Source organism: Lutra lutra, chromosome 9 (assembly GCF_902655055.1).
Source record: "Lutra lutra chromosome 9, mLutLut1.2, whole genome shotgun sequence".
Taxonomy (NCBI): Eukaryota; Metazoa; Chordata; class Mammalia; order Carnivora; family Mustelidae; genus Lutra; species Lutra lutra.
In genome coordinates, this window is record NC_062286.1 from 83,866,019 (window position 1) to 83,888,128 (window position 22,110).

At 39.9% G+C, this 22,110-nt stretch overlaps 1 protein-coding gene across 2 annotated transcripts in view; it reads left to right on the plus strand.

The window, feature by feature from the left end:
• Nucleotides 1-21,878, plus strand: part of SLC9A4 (solute carrier family 9 member A4) — a 61,807-nt gene extending 39,929 nt beyond the window's left edge. Inside the window, exons 8-12 of one of the 2 annotated variants that reach the window (XM_047747189.1) lie at nucleotides 3,153-3,314; nucleotides 8,742-8,838; nucleotides 13,516-13,647; nucleotides 14,862-14,949; nucleotides 21,086-21,878. In XM_047747189.1, coding sequence (XP_047603145.1) covers nucleotides 3,153-3,314; nucleotides 8,742-8,838; nucleotides 13,516-13,647; nucleotides 14,862-14,949; nucleotides 21,086-21,441 — 835 coding nt within the window. In that variant the 3' untranslated portion in view covers nucleotides 21,442-21,878. The remainder of the gene's footprint in view (nucleotides 1-3,152; nucleotides 3,315-8,741; nucleotides 8,839-13,515; nucleotides 13,648-14,861; nucleotides 14,950-21,085) is intronic. The other variant, XM_047747190.1, reaches the window with a different exon arrangement.
• Nucleotides 21,879-22,110: the final 232 nt, after the last annotated feature.

Sequence of the window (22,110 nt, forward strand, 5' to 3'; positions counted from 1 at the left end):
AAAATACATGAAGAGTTCTCCAGGCAAAGAAGAATGGAAAACCTGCCAAGCAGCAGAAGTAGCAGCAGGATATTTCAAAATGTAAGGCAAGAAAGAGCACAGCATGATTTAGACACAGTCAGAGAAAGAGACGTGGTGAGACAAGAGGTTGGAAAGACAGAGATACACTTCTATGGCACAGTGCTAAGAAACTCTATACAGCCATTAATGCTATAAAATTCTATTTGACATTGAACATTTAGATCAAAAGAGTTTCAAATAGAGTAATGTAAAATAGAAGAGTAGTGGAAACAGTTGACAAAGCCAAAAGACAACCTATAGAATGAAAGAAGATATTTGCAAATGTCTTATCTGATAAAGGGCTAATATCCAATATCAAACTTGGCAACCAGAAAACAACCCAAGCCAAGGAATGGGCAGAAGACATGAACAGACATTTCTCCAAAGAAGACATAGAAATGGCCAACAGATACCTGAAAAAAAGTTCAAAATCATTTGGCATCACAGAATTAGAAATCAAAACCACAGTGAGATACCCCCTCACACCAGTCAGAATGGCTAAAATTAACAAGTCAGGAAATAACAAATGTTGGCAAGGATGCAGAGAAAGGGGAACCCTCTTACAATGTTGGTAGGAATGCAAGCTAGTGCAGCCATTCTGGAAAACAGTATGGAGGTTCCTCAAAAGGTTAAAAATAAAGATACTCTATGACTCAGCAATTGCACCACTAGGTATTTACACAAAGAATACAGATGTTGTGATCTGAAAGGGCACCTGCACCCCCAATGTTTATAGCAGCAATGTCCATAATAACCAAACTATGGAAAGAGCCCAGACATCCATTGGCAGATGGATGGATAAAGTAAATGTGGTGTATGTACACAGTGGAATATTACTCAGTCTTCAAAAAGGATGAAATCTTACCATTTGCAATGACATGGATATAACTAAAGGATATCACAGTAAGCAAAATAAGTCAATTAGAGGAAGAAATTATCATATGGTTTCATTTATACGTGGAATTCAAGAAATAATACAGAGGATCATAGGGGAAGAAATGGGAAAACAAAATAAGATTAAAATCAGAGAAGGAAACAAAGATAAGAGACTCTTAATCATAAGAAACAAACTGAGGATTGTAGGAGGGGAGGTGGGTAGGGGAATAAGGTAACTGGGTGATGGGCATTAAGGCGGGCACGTGACGTAATGGGCACTGGGTGTTATATGCAATTGATGAATGACTGAACTCTGCATCTGAAATTAATGGTACACTATATGATAATTAACTGAACTCAAATAAGAAACATTTTTTAAAAAGGAAAAAAGAAAGAAAGAAATAGAAGAGTAGTATGACCATACTTGGCTTTTGAAAGGCAAACAACAACAGCGATTTGGAAACTGAATTTAAGAGATACTGTGGGTGCGAGATGTGTAAGGGATATCCACGTGGACGTAAGAATTTCCTCCTGTAAACACAAAATAAGCCCCAGGTACTATGCTAGCTGTTTCATATATTATATCTTACATGATCTCCTGAATCTCCTGTGTTAGTCCTATTTTTCTCATTTTGAAGATGAAGAAACCAACTCCAGGAGATCAACTAACCTATAGCGGAACCTTGATTGAATTTAGGTCTGGCTTTAGAGCCTCTTCTGTTTTCAGTGAACCACAGAGCTTTCAGAATCATAGGGATGAGGAACTAGCAGAAGGCAGGCATGGGGACTGGGCAGGGGCTTAGGGAGAGGACGGTGAGGAAAGACAGTAAGAGTGACTCTCAGATTTCCAGATAGTGAGTCTAGGGGGATAACACCACCATGGTGAAATGTATAGACTAATAGAAGAATGTTCAGTTAAATAATACCAGGGTGTGAAGAGGGGAAGCTGAATGAGGACAGGACTCTGAGAAGCTTCCATTCCTCTGGGACAGGTAAGGAAGAGGAAGAGATTTGGAAGAGGTCTTTAGGGAGGCTGAAAGGGAAACAGGTGTGGATCAGGTGGTGGAGGGCACAGAGGAAATGACCTGGCAGCCCATCAGGAGAATCCAGGTGGCACGTGGGGCACCCACCCGTGTTGAACAGTAAAGGTCAAGGTGAGCTCAGTCTGAAGAGTGTCAGGAAGGTCCTATGGGTGGGGAGCAATGCAGTGGATTGAACAATAGACAGGAGCAACAAACAGCCTCTCTTGAAGAAAAGCAGAAAACAAGAAGGCTGAGGGGTGAGCCCACTTGGAGCAAGAACAGGTCTGGCACGAGCCAAACGTGGGTCCTAAGGAATCACAGCCTGCTAACCCCAGAGGAGACTTGACTTATAAAGGATCCATCTGCTTCACAGACCAGGAGACCAATCACCAGATAAGAAGGCAGCCGCCCAGGGAGTTGCTTTCCCCTCCAGAAAATAAAGCAGGCACACAAATTACTCTTTGAATGTAAAATGATTGGAAGGGTTGAAAATTCGTACTCCAAGCAAATAGCCGACTCCGGAGGCGCCATATGCGGACATGCAGCTCAGTCTAATGGGTCAGCCAGAGGTTTGCTCCAATAGTCAGGGGCCATCAGCGCCTAGCCTATTCAGCTTCCCCATCATTCAGACTGTCAGGATATGTGTCCCCTCCCCCCCACTGCTCCCTCTTGCATTGTCAGGAATCAAAATGATCTGCAGCATAATGGGCAAAACTACTGTAACTACTGGGCCATTTAAATTTATTGGGTTCTGGTTGAATAGGCCAGTATTACTGTAAGTGCAGCTGCCACTGTTGGGAGCTGTTAGAATGGAACATTTGTTCAAAAGCCTCAACCCCTCATTTCTTCTCTTACAATTGGAGCTGAGCTGGGCTGGGCCTCCCCCGCTCCGCACTTATGCATACTTTCTGCCCTAATTGCAGCTTGTCCCTCCCTTTTGTCTAGTTGATTTTCAATGTATTCAGGCCACTAGGTTATTTTCTTTATTAAAAAAAATACATGTATTATAAAAATAAAATATAAAAATATAAAATTCCTATTATTTTTTAAAAATGTGTTCAAAGACTAAATTTTCAGCACTGTCCTGGTGTTCAGAACAAAGTGAGGTAATAGTTTGTTTTAGGAAAAATACATACTTCTGTAACACGTACAGAGAGTGTTAAAGGTGTCCAAACCATTGGTCTTTGTTTTTAGGTTTAAGAAGTTTGATCACAGATATTTACGGAAAATCCTAACCCGAAAGAACCAGCCCAAGTCCAGCATTGTCTCCTTGTACAAGAAGCTGGAAATGAAACAAGCTATCGAGATGGTAGAAACTGGGATCCTCAGTTCCACAGCCTTTTCCGTACCCCACCAGTAAGTCCTGTATGTCCTTTGATCTGGACTTTCCATGTCAGAATTCCTAGGAGGCACTAACTCATCGTTTCAATTAGAGATAATACGAGGAGTGAAGAGGCAGAAATTTGAAGGAGGAATCATGGGAAAAGGATGACCCAAGTCTTGGCCACTAGGTCATTGGCCATTTGTACGTTGGCCCATGCTCAGCCTCTCTCACCTAGTTTCCTAACATTACTTTCTAGCAAAAGTTGCGTGCGATAGCTGTATGACTCCTTACCTTGGGAAGGAGGGGCAAGTGAATTTCTAGAATGATGGCATGGTTTACAAGACTTTTTCTTTCTCTTTTTGATTAATTTCTATCCTTTAACCCCAGTTCATTTGATTTTTGCTAATTATACACTAATAATAATATGTATTTCTCCCGCAAGTTGTTTATTTCTCTTCCTGTCTCATATGAGGAGGAGAGACCCAATCAGCATCCTTTGACGCTAGCTAGGATTAGGGGTCGAGGGGTGGTAACAGGAGGTGTGGTGGTTGGTGGGCTAGTTACATTTACCTGCCAACCCCCTCCACATCCCCCTGCCCACTCAAGGATGTCCAGGTTTCTTTCATGAAGAAGTTTATGAGGGATGCCTGGGTGGCTCAAATGGTTAGGCGCGTCTGCCTTCCACTCAGGTCATGATCCCAGGGTTCTGGGATCGAGCCCCACATCAGGCTCCCTGCTCGGTGGGAAGCCTGCTTCTCCCTCTGCCTGCAGCTCCCCCTGCTTGTGTGCACTCTCTCTCTGACAAATTAAAAGGTATCTTTTTTAAAAAGGAGTTTATGAATTGAGGAAAATTACTCATAATTTCTATAGGAGAAGGAACACTGTCACCCCGTATTCTTCTGTAGACACTTGATCATGAGCTCTAATTGAGTCTTCACGTTCGAAAAGCAGGTTGAGATAGGAGCTAAGAACAGATAGCAGTAAAAAGGTCGCTAATGACTGAGTGTGATCTCACATCCCTTACTTGCTAATGAATCAGAAACACCCTTGCCTTTCTTCCAGGCCTGAGAAAAGTCTTAAGTCCGATCCCTGAGGGCATCTCAGTGTAAACAGAGCTTTCAGCCTTATTTCTCAGTGAGACTGTTTTTGTGGTTTGCTTGTTTGTTTTGGTGCTCCCGGTTGCCTGGCTTGCTTTAAGGAAACTGCTGATCCCAAAATGGCAGTGTGCTAACAAATATTTATTGGCAGTGCCATGCGGAGCCATGTTAGAGCCTAAGGCAGAAGGAAAAAAAAAAACAAAAACAAAAACAAATTCAGTATTGTCATTGTCAATCGTGTCTTTATTTAAAATGTTGATATTGTACTCATCGTGGATTGTTTTCTTTTTTACAGTGACCTTTGTTTTCTAAAATATTGTGTTTGCATCCTACTTAACTTGACTGAGCTTTTTGGCATAATCTTGGGCCCAACCCTGTTCCTTGGGCACCTATTATGTGCCAGGGACTTCAAGCCGACACAGTCCCTGGCCTTATGGAGCTCAAACCCTAGTGGGGTCATGGCATTAATTAAAAAAAAAAAAAAAGTCTCACAAACTTATAATCCTAAAGTCTAGGGAGCTATGAGAGTGAGAAGAGGTGACCCTCTGGTCCCCAGGCATTTGACCTGCCCACTGAAGGGGGAAAGGGGAGTTAATGCCCTGCAGGAGGTCTGGATAGCTTCAGGCACCTTAAACCATTAGGAACTTCCTCAATCCATTTGCTTAGTAGTCCTGTGAGCTCTTGGTCTAAGAATGTAGGGGCGCTTATCTCAAATGAGAATCAGGCTGTCATGTGCTAAAATATATTTGCAATCTCTGAATTACGTTGCATTGGTCGTAAGCTAGCCAGCCCAGCCTGTAACCTCAAGGCAGTTTCCAAGCCAGCTTTATCTGGAGGGAGCCTTTCTGTTGAGTTCATTAGTTTTTGGACATTGAGTCAAGATTAGTAAGAGAGCCCAAGAGGTTAGAGACTTTTCCCCCACCCCCACCCAATAGCCCAAACCCGTGAGTTAACTGGGTTAGGATAGGAGATTCTTTTACCTGATATTTTATACCAGTTTAATCGTATTTAAATTGCATTCATTTGATCTCAGAAATCTGTACGACATCAAGCAAAAAGGAATTCCTCTCCCAAGATCAAAGCAGCTAATTTCTTCAAAACAAACCTTCATACAATAATAGGAAAAAGAAATGTGTACTCAGCTCGCTTTTTATTATTCTGTATGAGATGATAACAACAAAATGCACATATACTTTTTTCTTTAGAAGTTTAAGCAATTGTTCTACGAGAGAGTTAGCTTTCCAAACTCTGTGAACCTCAGGAGAACACTATCACCAGAAGTTGTCAATAGCACAGAGCAGATGGCCTTTCTTCTATGGAATGCCCCCCCTTTTTTTACATGGATTATGTTATTTGACCTTCAAAACAACCCTAAGAAATAGATAGAGTGTGTACTTGGATTATTATTTTAAACAAGAGGCACCTCATTTCACCAATGAGTAGGAAGCTTTTAGAAATACCAGACAATAAAGGCTCAAATGATTAAAAGTGTCAAACCCTTAAAAATATTTGATTAATATTAAAGAGATATTAAAGTGTGTATAAAGTTATGGGTACAACAAACTACAACTGTAGAACTTCAAAGCTTCATCCTTAAATGCTCCCAAAGAATTTTAACATGTCGTTTATTAAAAAAAAAAATCTATAAATTACTTTTTTGTAGTTTAAGAATTTTTTAATTGATCACACATTGGCAGGTGGAGGCTTACATTTATGCTTCTTATACCGAAGATTCCAGAATGAAGATTCTGGTGCCATTTTCACTTCCATAATGAAACACTGTGTCATGCGGAGACAGGCTCTCTCCTACACCACTCTTCACTCATCCTAAATGTTGGTAGTCTATGTGACCTTTCTAAAAAGACACAAGGAGCCCACACACAGAGAAGAGCAGTTGAGTCCCATTGGTTTATCAGAGGACGCATTCTTCATTTACCTTAGCATACATTTCTTATGGGTTTCGTGTGTAAAACTATCACAAGAGAAAGGATTCTTTCAAATGATTCAAGGTATAATATTCGATCTTTTAGGAATTCATATCATGGCATGAATAGAACATCTACTAGATTTCATATTTATAATGCTGTGTTTTGAACTGAAGTGTCTTTTTACATTATTATAGCATCTGATTAAAAAAAGCTAAGAGCAATGTGAACCTTTTATTGAAATACATTTGGATTCAGATTTTCCCAGTTTGATCTTAATAGTCATGAAATTACTTTTATTTAAGGTGACAGAAATTTCCTTTATGGATATTGAATGAATGCTCCAGTGACAAGCATCTCTCAGCTTATAATTTTATTTATTTTCACCTATAGATTATTTAATATTTGGTTTTTCTAAGGATTATATCTTTCTGTGCTCACAATATGATCATCTCAGGGATGATTTTGTTAATGAAGTGGTGTGTAGAAAACTCCAGGTATCACCTTGCCTAAATTAATAATTCCTCTGTATAATTTCATAGCTGTCGCTTCTCAGTGTGGGTCAGTGTGAGATAATGCCTTTGGGATCCCTGTATTACACATCTAGCCAACAGCCTGAATGGACCTTAATTAAGTCTAGTCTTTCCCAAAGTGGCCAATTATAAACTGGGAAGGGTGCCAAGTGAGACCTACTGCTATCTTGAGTTTAACTTCACTATTATCTTATGGTTTCTTTCCTATTTGGTTGTGAATATCATTATGAACATAGGAAATGTAACTTTTCTATTAGCTCTTTTTTTCTGCTCAGCAAGAGATTGTTTCCATCATAATAAAAGAATGTGTTCAGATTGTGGGAATGTGTAGGTATATCTCAATCAGAATAAATTTTATTTCAAGGACTTTTCAATAGAGAGGTTGAAATGCCCTGATAATAATGTTTAGATCACCAAGGGTGGTAACTGAATATCGATAGTGTTGACATTTGCAGCTTTGAGATATGGAAACTCTGATTTCAAGGATTTTGTAGATAGGGCATCAGTCAGTCTACATATAGGATTGCTAAATAAATTCTGGCATGCTGTGATACCTGGTATCTGAGATCTTAGTTCTTAAAAATATTTTCTTAAAAATATTTTACCATTTTTACTTACAAATGCACAAAAAGTACTCACAAGATGTTCTTGCTATGTTGCTACTAATGTTTAGGAAAAAAATACTTTAAAAAAGTGGCCTGTATTGAAACGAATAACTACTGATTTCTGTGATCAATTATTGTAAGACCTTTTACAAGCAGATAGTAGGGTCTCCGTGCCTTTATGCACCAAGAAGAGCTCCAGCAAGGAAAGAAAAAAAAATCAACATTCTGGGAGGTTTTATACCAAGATATTAAGGGAGAGGAGAGTATTAAAAGATGTATTTAATTTTCTTTAGTTCTCTCTTTTTCGTTCTTATTTTTTATAGTGAACATATATTATTCATACAATGAAATGTTTACTAGAAATTTCTGCCACTAGATTGAAATGACTGAAATCAAATATATTTGTCACATGGGAATTCTGCACATAGCAATGTCATGATTTTGAAACCCTCAGAAGACAATTGTGCATTGACGATAACCTGGACATGACTTGATATTTAAACCCTTTCGGGGGCGCAGTGGGTGGGGGGGATGGGGAGGGCTCATGGTGAAGGAAGCCTTGGGGAGCTGGTCATGCGGAGGCAGAGAGCAGTCAACGGCTTCTAGAATCTCACAGAGTGCCCAGTGTCTCAGAGCTGGGCTGGCTTTCAGAATAGAAATAGTCCAAATAATCCTTGTAAAATATGATTCTAGTTTCTTACAATTATTCTTTAACCAACGATAAAATTCCTAAAGAGACCATTCCGAGGTAAATGTACTCACAGAATTTTAAAAGTCCCTTAGATCAGTGTTATTCAAAATGTGGCATGTGGATGGTGTTGTCTGTGAGCTGTTTGTCACCTGTCTGCAATGAGATCAGTGCAGACCTAACGACGAGCCAGTCTTGCTGAATACTCTTATTTCCATTGAATCTAACAGTAAAACATTTGGTTCTAATTTTATAGTATCTTTTTAAACATTTATTTTCTAGCAATTTATTTTTGTTGTATTTTACCAGCATGTCTGCTCATTACAGATGTGGAGGGAAAATATAACTGGTTTGTAACCACCTTCAACTCCTTTCTAAAAAATGAGTTAGTTCCCACATAAAAGCTATAGGCAAGGAAACCATATTTTCAAAATGGTAAGTCAAGACGCATGTATTGTGTCTTACTAAACTTACTAACTAAAACAGTAGAAAAAAATGTGTTAAAACATGGGTTCTGGAACTTAGAACTCCCACATATATATTGACACTTTTGTGGCGCTCTTGCCAGGATGTAAGAATAATGCTTGGCTTCACTCCATTGATGTTTCCAGGGCCCAGAGGATACACGGAACTAAAAGGCTTTCCCCAGAAGACGTGGAGTCCATGAGGGACATTCTGACACACAACATGTACCAAGTTCGACAAAGGGTGTGTATAAGCCATCTGACTTGTTCTATTGCCTGGCCTTGGAACCAGTCCTTCAGGAATCCGTTCTTGTTCACATTATCTCCTCTAAAGCAGCCTTCTGGTTAACCATTTCTTTCTGCCTGATTTGGAGAACAGAAAGTTAATTGTTACTTTTCTGCTTAAAAAAAAAAAAAAATTTGGCACATGTGTTGTAAAAAAGAATGCAGATCCAGTTGCTGGCCCTAGGGGTCAGGCTGCCCTAGCCCTGCAGCCTGGTACTTTCCAGACCAACAGAGATGAACAACAAGTGGTGGAGCTCATTCACCACACCACAGAGAAAGATGGCACCAGGACGCCAATGATATGCTCAATCTGTTTGACTGTAAAAGAGCTTAGAAAGTTGAGATGGTTATTGAAATGCTGAAAGCCTACATTAGAGGAGATGTATTAGGTGTATTATATTTTAATTTTGGGAAAGGGTATGGAGTCTATACTACCACTTGGGAACTGGTGGAAAGTATATAGTAAGAACATTCCTGGGGCAGTGGGTGAGTCCTTCTGAAATTTTGATGCAGTCAAATGACATTTAAGCTTGCAAAATCTAATGATGAGGTTTTTTTTTTTTTTTTCCAGTTTGAGGATTCTATTGAACATGCTAATTCTTGAGTACAATATGGCTACAAGTAAATTCATTTGGGGGCCTTGATTTTTGTGACTATGTTATAGATCATAGTCTTGAGTGGGGCCAAAAAATTTCGTCAGGTTAAAGCCCCTTAATTTCAAGGAGAAGATGCTGAGGTTAGGAGAGTTGTTTATCTGACCTGTTGGTCACACAAGAAAAATCCAAGTTAAGAACCAGGTCTTCCAACTGTCTACCCAGTGCTCTTTCAGTGTGACTCCAGCCTTACGTGATCCAGTAAAGTGAATGTTCTTTGGCTTCCTGTTTTGGAAAGGTCAGTGATTAAGGGGAATGTGTCAGCAAAAGGCTCTGCACCTGCTGAAGGAATATAGGTCAGTATCAATCATAGCAAGCTTAGAGTAAATTCAAGAGCTTTCAAATCATTCCAAGTGAAACTGTTTCAGTAAGACTATCACATTCTGATAAATAGTTAGATAAATTCTTAAGAGCTTCCTGGTTTGAAGAATGTCAGCTGGTTTCTTGGGGGCCAAGCACAAAGACAGGGTGAAACTAGCCTTTTTGCCACGTGGACAAAGGTTGAATTTAAGGAAAGGTCCAGAAATGGAGAGTGAGTTCCTGGGACTCCAACCCAGCTAAAATGAAGTTAACTAACCATTCTCTCTTTCTTTTCTTTCATGAAGGTTCCCAGACAGCCAAATTTCTTCTTTCCTAAGTACACCTATTTAGTCTGTCCTCCAGGTTTCTCCCGTCTAAGCTATATAGCATCTTCCCTTCTTATTGCCCCCAAATAAGCAGATAGGTCGTAGAAGTTCACACAGGGAGAACATAAATAATAAACAGAAGGGAGTTTCAATCCCCTAAGTTGGCTTTTGCCTCCACTTTTGTTACTTTGACAGAGTGAGCCTTATCAGTCCTTCCCTTCCTATCTCCTTTCTCACCCCATCTTTTACATAGGTCATGTGACTCCCCTTTTCCCTGTGGTCCTCTAGCCCTCTTGAAAGAAAAACTGCTCTAGAGATGCAATGTAGGTCACGTGTCTCCTTGGTTTCTAGTGGGTGATCTACAGTTTTGAGGATTGTCACAAAAGGGTCAAAAAGGACAACCTGGGTGGTAGGTCACTGGACCTCACACAGTGTGGGGCTGATGGCTGGGGCATTTCTCACGGTCTCATCTCAGAAGAGGCCATCTTGGGAGTCAGGAGTCACTTCAGGGCAAGGGTGGGATGAATGCAGGGTTTGACTCTGGAGATCCTGATTAATAGTTGATCTGGAACTGAGCTGGTCCATCGCACCTGGGAGGGCTCTGGCCATTCCTGTTTGAAGCCACTCCCCTCAGCACATCCAGTATCAGATTGTCACTGCTGGACAAGTTAAGAACTAGCCTCTGGAAGTTCCCACTGGGACAGCCCTCTGGGATACAGAAGCTCTCTGCAATGCCCTGAGAATGGAGATGGAGAAACACTCTCTTTAAACGTTCAAGGGAAGAAACTGACCTCACCTCAGACTCTAAGGATAAGTCAGAGGTTGATGGGAAGCCCCCTGGGGTTGCCTAAATGATCAGATCACACTCAGAATTCTCACACACTTTCAAAGAAGGAAAACAATTTATTCAACTTCAGTTCTCTTCAGTCAATATTTAATACACATCTATAGCCTTTTCCCATAGAACTCAAGTTCTAGGGGGAAATACAGTCTTTCATCAATCACCAGCTCCTTCATTAACGGGCTGGACTAAACGAAACAGAGTGAAGGAAGCTGTGTATATGTTATATGCATAGGACCTACTATGCTCCCTGCAGACAAGCAAGGATAAGCACATGGGTGATGTGATATCAGGTGAAATAGAACAAAAATGTCCACATGTTCCTCAAAGTACAGGCTTCAAGTCAAGGTATAGGAAATTCCTACCAGTAACATGCATATACATACATGTACACAGACACACACACACACACACACACACATATATATGCACACCCACAGACACTCATATATAAGTGTATGTATATAAACATATACACACACTGACTTCACTTTTGCATGAATTTAACGTTGATAAAAAATTATAAAAGTTTGTCTTGGGATTCTAGTACTCGGTTTTAAAATGTTTCTGTGATAGTATCATGTGTCATTCCTTAATATCTCCATCTATACAGTGAGTGCACTGAAGTTGAGGTTCATCATTAGTGATGGTGGATAAGAATCCATATTTCAAACATATTTCAAAAATTTAATTTTTTGCCAGGTTTTTATCAGATTGGTTAATTTGCCAAGAGTGGCTTGTAAAGATCTCCTATCAGGAGATGGTGAAAGTTGGCTTTGCAAATTCTTCATCCTTCCCCTGGCCTCCAACCTCTGCCTTCTATATGGAACACCTTTTAGACAATTGTCTGTTTTACGAGGCTTAGTTAGCTAACAATAATGAAAGCCACGAATCTACTTAACTGGCTGTATAGACACAAAAAGACAAGCAATAAACTGAAAACCAGTGAACCAGTGAGGTTGACTTCCTACTCTTAGTCAACCCTCCTTGTTACAAACACCCTCTTTTATTCTGGCAGGAAACTAGACCATCCCCTATATTGACCAGGCAAGGGTCTATTATAAATCTGCATAGTAAGTACAGAGAAATTTAATTTCTTTCATATTTTTTATGAAGATGAGTGGAAACATAAGTATTAGTATTCTTTCCTTACACTGCAGATCATCTTATAGCATCTCCTAGAGTATGTGCTCCCCACTTAGGGAACCCTTCCTTAACCTGGATGATGGAGTCTCGTCTCTTGGCAGGTTGTCCCTAGGTGCTCCACCACCCCCGTCCCGCCCCATACCTCTGTCTCATTTCTCACCATGCTTTGAATAAAGTACTAAATTCTCCTGTGGTAAACAAATTCCCAGCTCTGCTCCAGTAGGTCCTCCTCTCTCCCATCACATTTTTTTCAGAGCCATGTCTTATCTCATGTGTTCCATCTTCCTGAAGGGAACATCTACTCATCTTTCAAGAGTCAGTCTGGGCAATGCAGCTTTCCCACCCAAGACTGGATCAGTGCCCTTTGCCTGTACTCTATAAATCCCTGCAGACCCAATATCATAATACTTCCTGAGTACATAACAGTATATGCTTGTTTGATTCCCCAAGTAGACCATGAGCCTTATGAAGACCGTTCTTCAAAATTATCCATTTTTTTAAAATCCTGTGCTTACCAAGGCACCTGATACACAGAACAATTGCCTTTCTGCTATTGAATTGGAAATCTTTATCACAATTTTCATTAACCAGGAGCTCCAGGACCTGTAGTTTGAGTCTGTTACCTGTATTCCAGTGAGACTGGTATAGTCACTGTTGCACAGTGAAAGGTACAGAGAGAAGAGATTCCAGTTTAAGTACTTTGTAAACATTTGAAGACCAACATTGGTTTGTGGTTTAAGACAGGTTATCGCTGGCCTGGTGAGAATAAGGAAGAAATTTTTTATAAAGATAATTGTTTCAGCTTGAAGGACTACTCTTTAATCGGCAATTATATCTTTCTTTCATTTTGGTTGGGGAAAAACCTCTTCCTTTTTAAACAGTGATGGTAATTGGTTGATTTTTTTTTTTAATGAGGCTTTAACCAGAAAAATGTAAAAATAGCAACCTTAATGAAATTCCCAAAGCAGTTTTGACATTTTCCTCAGCCATTGGATCCAAACATTCAGTAAGCACCGTCCGGGCATAAAAAACATGACCGGGGAAAATGTGTGGGTATGGGGCAGCTGAAGTCCATGGGTATCTCAGGGCAGGACCACTGCAAAGATACAAAAGAGACAATACAGGGGGACAGCAGGGCTGTGTGGGCTGGAAGGCATAGGTTCCAAACCACAGCTCTCTCCTGGTAGGGTGGCCTCAGTCACAGGTCTTTCTTCTCGGGGGCCACCACTTGCTCCCCTGTAATTGAGGCAAATGCTCGGGTGGCCTCTTCAATGTCTTCTTTCTCTTAGTTTGTGATATTTCCATGGGCTCCAAAAGCCATGATGGTTTGGAAATGTCACAACGTATTTGACATTCTATTCCTTCCGCAGACCCTGTCCTACAACAAATACAACCTCAAACCCCAAACAAGCGAGAAACAGGCTAAAGAGATTCTGATCCGCCGCCAGAATACCTTAAGGGAGAGCATGAGGAAAGGCCACAGCCTGCCGTGGGGAAAGCCGGTAAGGTGGGGTCCGTGGACACACCCAGGGGCTGTGCCAGTCCCTCTCCCAGGCCTCCTCCGTGACGGCCAGTGGTAGTTAAACAAAACCAGCACCTTGCTATAATACAACAAGTAATACAAAAGCAAGAGGGCACTGGACACGAGACAACTTCCCTCTGGGTCCAGAGCTTTGGGGTTCGTGGTTAGGGTGGACCTCCAAGATGGGTCAGTGTTGGGAGCACACTCCCTGGGCTGTGAGTCTAGATTAAGTGTCACGGTGGCCAGGTACTGACCATAGGGGAGCCTCCATGGACTGGGGCCCTGGGGTCTAGGAGGCTTCCTTCTCTCCCAGAAAGATCTAGGGAAGGATCCGTTCTTACCCAGACTCTTGGGCTCGTCTTCATATTACCCACGGTGCATCTGAACTATGCTATTTGAGGCCATATCAAACAATTTCACTGGAACTTCCGGACAAAGATTACGTCTGAATAGATTCTAATTTCTACTCTAGTCTCTGTGGCTCAAATGTAGTGATAATAGGAGGATAGTAATAATAATAAGCACTAACCGCCTGAACAGAGGGTTAAGTGGCCTTATTCAAACATTTTAGTTTCACACTTCATCATTTTCAAAATAAAATCAAACAAAGTATTCAACCTGTGATCCTGTAGGAATGCTTACCTTCAGCACACATCTGACCAGCTAACATTAAGAGGTACCTGTAAACTTCCTAGTGATATCTTGTTTGCAAAGAATACAAGTGCATTCTAATGTTTTACTTTATCCTCAGACTCTTTCCATGAACAATGAAACACAGGCATTTTATCCCCTTTCTCCAGACAGTGAAACTCCCGCACAAAAAGGCTGGTTGGCTTATCCCACTTAATCATAATTAACCCAATGAGTAGAATACATAGATCTGACTGTGGACTAAATACTCTTTATTTTTTCCTATGAAAATACAGCCCAATAACCCATAATTTTGTTTCCCTTAATAAAAAACAAATGTTTTCCAAAATAAAATCATCCAAGGGGTTCCCTCATGGGAGGGAAAGGAAATACATATTGAAGGCTGAGGTTTTCTGCTGTCTTTAAACCAGAGAAACAGGAGTATAGGCGAGCCTGTAACTTACATGAGATGCCCAGTGTGAGCCTGTGGCTCCCACTGTTTCCCATGGGATAGTCTGAATTGCAGACTCACCTCTCCTTTTCCTTTCTGCTTCTTACCCACAGGCTGGTACTAAAAACATCCGCTACCTGTCCTTTCCCTATGGCCACCCTCAGCCCATAAGAAGAGACCCGAAGGTTGCTGATTTCACAGGTAACCTGCCTGCCTGGCTGTTCTTTTCCTTGTGCTTGGTTTACAGACACTGAAATTTGAATTTTATGTCATTTTTACCTGTCATAAAATATTCTTCTTTTAACTTTTTTTCCAGCCCCTTATAAAGGTAGAAACTATTCTTTGTTCACAGGCAATATGAAAAGGCCACAGGATGGTTATAGCCCAGGGGGGATAATTTGCCAGTGTAAAATGGGCACTCTTTGGAAATATTTGAAAAATTTTAACTCAAATTAAATATTTGAAATACTTAAAAATTAGCAGGATTCTCCAAAGTTGGTTAAGTTTTACTAAAATAATGTCATCAAATTTACAGATTAACCATTTCCCTTTAATGTCTAATTTTTAAGTAGAATTCTTAGAATTTTTGAAGCTGTCTATTATTCTAATAAAGGCCATTATTACTGTATATGTAAAATGATTCTCTATGAGCAAATGATGATATATAATATATAATATGCCATATTATCTATTTAAATTTTTCCAAATTTTTAAGACTTAAAAATCGATTAGAAATTCAAATAAGCTAAATGTATCAGATTTTAGAATTCAATCTTTGAAGAGTGAATATAATTATTCTTCAAAATGAAACTTTATTTTCTTCTGATTTAAAAACATGCTTGATATAAAATAAAAATCAATCAGTAGGAAAAAGTATAAAATAAGAAAGTTAAAAGCACTTGAAACCCCAACAGCAGGATATAATCCTTATAGAACATTATGGTAAGCATTCTTCTATAATTCTGTCTGCACCATCCTGATCTCTACCCTATCTGTACCTGATAAAAGAAAGAAAGAAAAAAACACACAGTATCATATTATCCACAAAATCATTGTGTCATTATTGCTTTGGAATTTTTATAAATTGTCTAGTATACTCAACCATCTACTATAGACATATTTCCATTCAATTGATATGAACTAAATAATCATTTTTATGAGTAAATAATAGTCAATTAATCCTAGCTTAGTCAGCCAAATCCATATTAATAAATATTAAGGTATTTTGTTTTTATATGTAATATGAGCAATGATATATAATAAGCTCTTCAAATCACTTGTGATTTTTTTTGCACAAATAACCAATTATTGCCTTAGTATGTGTTCTTGGAAGCAAAATTTGGGGGTCAAAAACTGCATGTATTTAAATTTACCCTCACACCAACAGTCTATGAGAAGGGTCATTGCCAATCATTTCACCATCACTCAAACTTCCGAGTAAACTATGATGTGATAGGGTAAAATTTATATACTACATTAATTTTTGTCTGAGTCTGTTTCATTTTTAGTAAGGTCAAATCTTTTCATATTTTTGGAAGCAATGGTATTTCTTCTTGGGAAGTTTCTGTTTCTGCCTCTGGCAATTTTTTTTTTCTTTTCCATTGTTTGTTTTGTTAAAATGAATTGGAAGAACACTGTTAAACAAGGATGTCATCTATTGTCTCGTGTTTGTTGCCCATGGTTTCTCTTCCGGTTTCACTTTTATCTGTTAGTTTTTAGATATATTCACCATTCAGCAAATTTTATTCCAACCAATCAAATCTGCTCCATCTTCCACAGAAAAATTAAAAAACGATTTACCCAATGTTTTTAAACTTTAATAGTTTAACAATTCCATTTAAGTTTCAAGCCTTTGAGATATATCTTTGTGTAGATTAAGACAGAGACACCCTTCAAATTGTTTTCCAATGGCTGTGCACCTGCCCCAACCCCATCTTTTCCTCCAAGATGAGATGCCACCTTTGCTGTGCTAAAGTCACTTATCCTAAGAGAGTTCTGGGCTCTTCAGTTCTGTTTCATTGATCTAGATATCTATTCCCAGAGCACCCTCTGGAAAGCAGTGTCATTTTATGTTATAAAAGAGCTAGTCCACAAATAAAAGTAAACAAAACAAAAGAGCATCATTGTAGGGTGTACAGTAAATTAATTTCTAACACTCTTCCTGGTACAAATAATCTGGTGCTATTTATATTGTTGGAATGCATAGAAAACATGAAATTCTCATGGTCATTTCTTGTGATGAACATCAATGTCTCATGCTCCTGTAGCAGAAGACCACCACATAGCAATCTCACCTGAGCAAAATGTGAATTCCTCAATAAAGCATTATTAACAAGATATAGTAGAATGTTAAAGAAATACTATACCTTACAAAGTGGGATTTATTCCAGAAGTGGGGGTTGTTTAACATTTGGAAATGTGTCTACATTATTCACCAGATGAATAGGTCAAAGGATCCTATTCTTTGAACAGATGTCCTAAAAGACTCTCACTCATATTTTCTATAAAAATAATAATACACTTAGGACTTATATGAAGAAAACACAAAAGCCTACTTCTTCGTTCTCTCTGTAAAGAGGAGAATATTGATACCTTCTACATAGACCAGTGTTGTCCTGAGATGAAGCCAGTCAACGCATACAAAGCTCCCAGAACAGTGCCTAGAATCAAGTAAATGAGAAAGAGATATTACCCATTATAATTAGTACTACTGAGGAACATCAAAAAAGACTTGATGTGGGTAGCTAGAGGTGTTCTTGCAAAGAAAGACACTTCAGAATTGCCAGTTGAACATGAATTCTTCTGGGAATGAAATGAAATCTTGGTCCAATGCAGTATTTTCCCTTCAACTGTGCACAACTGGCTCAAAATTTTTATTAGATGAGCAAAAATCATGGTTAACCTAGAAATCTGAGACAGGAAAGTAATGAAGTGGGACCTATTTTTAAATTTTTATCAAGTTTTTAATTTTAATTCCAGTATAGTTAAGATACCATGTTATATTAGTTTCAAGTGTATGATATAGTGATGCAACAATTCTGTCCCTTACTCAGTGCTTATCAAGATAACTGTACTCTTAACCCCTTTATCTGTTTCACCCACCCCCCACCCACCTCTCTTCTGGTAACTATGTTTGCTCTCTATAACTAAGAGTCCGTTTCTCGGTTTAATTCTCTCTCTTTTTACCCTTTGCTCATTTGTTTTGATTCTTAAATTCCACATGTGAGTGAAATCATAGAGTATTTGTTTTTCTCTGACTGACTTATTTCACTTAGCATAATACTCTCTGGATTCTTTCATGTCATTGCAAATAGCAAGATTTCATTCTTTTTGAAGGCTAAATAATATTCCACTGTATGTATATACCACATCTTCTTTATCCATTCATCAATCAATGGGCACATGAGCCGCTTCCATAGTTTGGCTGTTGTAAATAATGTTGCAGTGAACATAGAGGTGCACATATTCTTTCCAAGTGGGACTTAATTTATCAGCTATCCTTAATAAGTTTTAAAGCATTAAAATAATCAGAGTTAGACTGAAATAATTCTTAGTGTGTCTCTGGGCACAATTATTTGAATTCACATTCTCTCCAAACTTGAAGTCTTTCTGCACCAGGACAAAACAAGGAGTGGCCAGAGGGCTTCGAGGGGAGAATATGGAGGGAGAGACGGCATCCAGCCAACAGTCTCTGGGTAACCAGGCTGTGACTTGGGGAAGATTCTCCTTTCTCACTGTACCCTTGCTCTCCAGTATTAGAATATCCCTTAGTCTAGATGTGTGGGGGCTCCACATACTTTTCCAAGGCTCTTCTGTAAAAAGCCAAGGCTCACTTGGTGTTATACATAGAGAACTCCTTCCTAGACACCGACCTCTCCTGCTCTGAGATGGCTGACAATCCATGTGGATTGGGGAAGACAAAAGCGTTCTGGAGATGGACACACAGCAATGTAAATGTACTTAATGCCACAGGACTATACAATAAAATGGTGACAATGAAAAAAAAAAAGGTTAAAATGGTATGTTTTACCAGAATTAAAACAAAACCATGAGGAAAGGGAGCAGGGAGGGTTGCACCCAAGGTCTAGGTCTCTAAACAGCAAATTTTGCATGAGATAATCCATGGTCACCCCCGGGTGTCAGGCTCTGCCTTGCCCTGTGCAGAAGCACTTTCTGTTTCTCCTTCACCCTGCCCCTGGGTGCCAACGTCCAGAAGTTAAAGTGGAAGATAGAAGAATAGATGTTCAGATTCTGCTGCAAGGTCTCCATTGATTTCTCCCTGGAACTGCCGGCTAAGTGTTGCCAGCAGGAGGTTTTGCAATTGGGACAGAGCCCAGCCCCCAATCTTCCTCCTTCCTCTTCCCCTTTCCCCTGGCTTCTTCCTCCCCTTTTGGACACATCTACTGACTTAAGCTGCATGGAACCTTGTAAGTTGTCTGTTCAAGCCTCTTCCTAGGGTTTGGAACCTATTTTCCGATAAGCAGAGGTGGTCAGGAAACATCAGCTATAATCTGTGTGCTGATGCTGAACATACACTTAGAAGGAGGGGTAGGAAACCAGGAGGGGGCAGAGGGGAGGGACAAAAGACCGCTCTTGGGGGCAGAAGCATCCAGGCCATTGTTTTCTTAGGTAATATTCCAAGTACCAAAGGATCAAGAGTAACTTTTGTTCCAGGCCAGGTCATGGAGCACAAATTAAAGGGAAGTAATGAAAAAAAATGGACAAATATTCTGAACTAAATTTTTTAAATTCAAACAATTGATTCCTGTCCCCACTCCCCTCAACTTCCAGGCTACGTTCTGAGGATAATTTGATCACATTTAGAAAAACATTAATGAACAGGTTATTTTAAATTTTTCTGATGGCTCAACACATTTTGTCTTCTGTATACCTGTGTGCATATCTATTCTAGCTGTGGGGTTTTTATTTTGCTTTGTGTTTGTTTTTTTTTTAAGAGGGAATAAAGAGTGGGAGAAAGAACTCTACTTTCAGATTTAAATATGAAGTTCTTAAAATGCTTAAAATCTCAGGAGACTATTTAAAGGGAAAATAAATTTATAAGGTTAAAACTTAAGGAAATGAGAATAGATGAGATTTGTGAACAATATTCCCTTGAAGATGTGTGCACAGTAAGTAGGGAAAACACAATGTCCTAGGCATGGATGAGGTCTTTAGAAGGTCATCCGAGAGGGGATGTTACGTAGATACCCAGTGGCTTCCTTCTGCCCTTGGTGTAGCCTCTGACCTGCACATGGCACGTATTAAGGAGTGAGGCTCAGTGTGGCAGAGAGCAGATGTGCAGCTGGACAGAATCCGCTAAACTGCAGACCCATCTTCACTGTGTGATACTGGAATTCACTTAACCTCTTGAAACCTCAGCCTCTTTACCTGTGAAATGGGGATGCTATACTATACTATACTATACTATACTATACTCATCTGCAAGGCTTGTCATAAGGGTTAATTGGCATTGTAGATGTAAAACAGTTAGCACAGTGATGGGTGCATGGTGAGTTCTCCCTACAAGGACATGTCCACTATTATCATGGGCTGTCATGTGCCAGTGGTAATCTGTTCACCTCTGACTTCCTTTGAAGGGAGGACATCTAGTCACTGTGGCTTTGCCACACATGGCTATCTGCTGTGGCTCTCTCCCCCCCATTTCTCCAAGACTGGCTCTTTCAAGGTCAAAGGGATGAAACTCAGATTTAATGCTTTCTGGTAACCACCGATTCAAAAGCAAACTGACTGGGGCTGCCTTCCACTCAGTGTCTGCCTTCCACTCAGGTCATGATCCCAGAACCCTGGGATCAGGCTTCCTGCTCAGCAGGGTGTCTGCTTGTCACTTTCCTTCTGCCTTCCCCACCCCTACCGCTCATGCTCTCTCTCAAATAAATAAATAAAATCTGAAAAAACAAAAACAAACAACAACAAAAAATCCAAACCAACCATGTTCCTATCACAGTTACCATGAAACCTTCAGTTAAACATTGGTCTCTGAGAACACAAAGCATCTTTGTGCCTTATGGCCTAATGCCTATGGCCAGTTGATCTGATTTGTAAAAAAAACAACGACAACAACAACAACAAAAAAAAAACACTCCCTTACTTACCTGAAGGAGTCCAGCCTGATACACAGGTTTCAGTACATTTCTGTTTATAACCCAGCACATATGCTTCTATTCTGTGCCTTCACTGGGGCAGGGAAAGTCAAACCGGTGACCGTGAGAAATGGAACCTCAAGGACTCTGTTTCACTCTGAATTCTTGCCATCCCGATACTGCGTCCTCTCTGACCTTCAGTCGTGTCCTTTCCTCCTCTTGTCATATTTTCCTAGGCGATGACAGCAGTGATTCAGAATTCCCATCCATCGTGTTCAAACCACACCCTCGAACAGGGACATTTCAAGAAAGATGGCTGACACAAGAGATAATCCCAATGAAGAGTTTACCCAGAGGAGGGAAGCCATGCCACTTTGGGTATCCAAGAAACACAAGCCAAGAAGAGCATGTTGGCACAGGCAGAAGGGAGGCACTACGGCCCAAACCACTCTTCCACGCGGTAGATGAAGAGTTTGAATCTGGAGAGGACAGTGAGGAGGAGGCCTCAGCAGGTGGGTCCCGATGGTCAGCGGAGCACAGACCCAGCAGGCAACACCACAGGTCCCACAGTCCATTGCTCCAAAGAAAATAATTTCATCATCCACAGGATTGTCTCCATGTATTTCAAGAGCCCATTTTCCTATTATTGTGGAAGAAGGATTTTCCAAGTTTCGAAGAGAGCTACTGAGTTTATTTTTCAGAAGCTATTAGACATGTATCTATTCAGGAAGGGGGATTTTTCTGGAGAATGACTTGGGACAAATTTGTAGGCTCTGCTACATTCTTGGTTGGTGTACTCTGCAGATGAATTCCCTGAAAGTGATAAATGTTTATCATCACAGGGATTATTGCTAAAATTCCCAAGAGTGTGTGATCCATGAAATTCATTGAGATACAAGCATGATTGGTCAAGTAATTCACCTTGACTATCTGCATGTGCAGCTTATAATCGAGTTAGAACTGGAAAGGGCCTGGGAAATTGCCTGGCCCAGTCCTCTGTGTTTACAAATAAAGACGCCTTGCCCAAGGTCTGTGGTGAGTTGCAGCTTTCACAAGCTGGCTGTACTCTATCCAGAGAGAATGCATTCAGTTTTCATTTTGATGTATACTATGTGAGAATTATACTTCTGGGGAAAGGTAAAATTTGCCACAACATGGCTATATTTAATCAGTAGCAATAATAAATGGATGTGATATGTACTAGAGGATTGATCTGTGAACCATGGGCTTGTAGTCTATTTTATAATTGGAATATTTATTT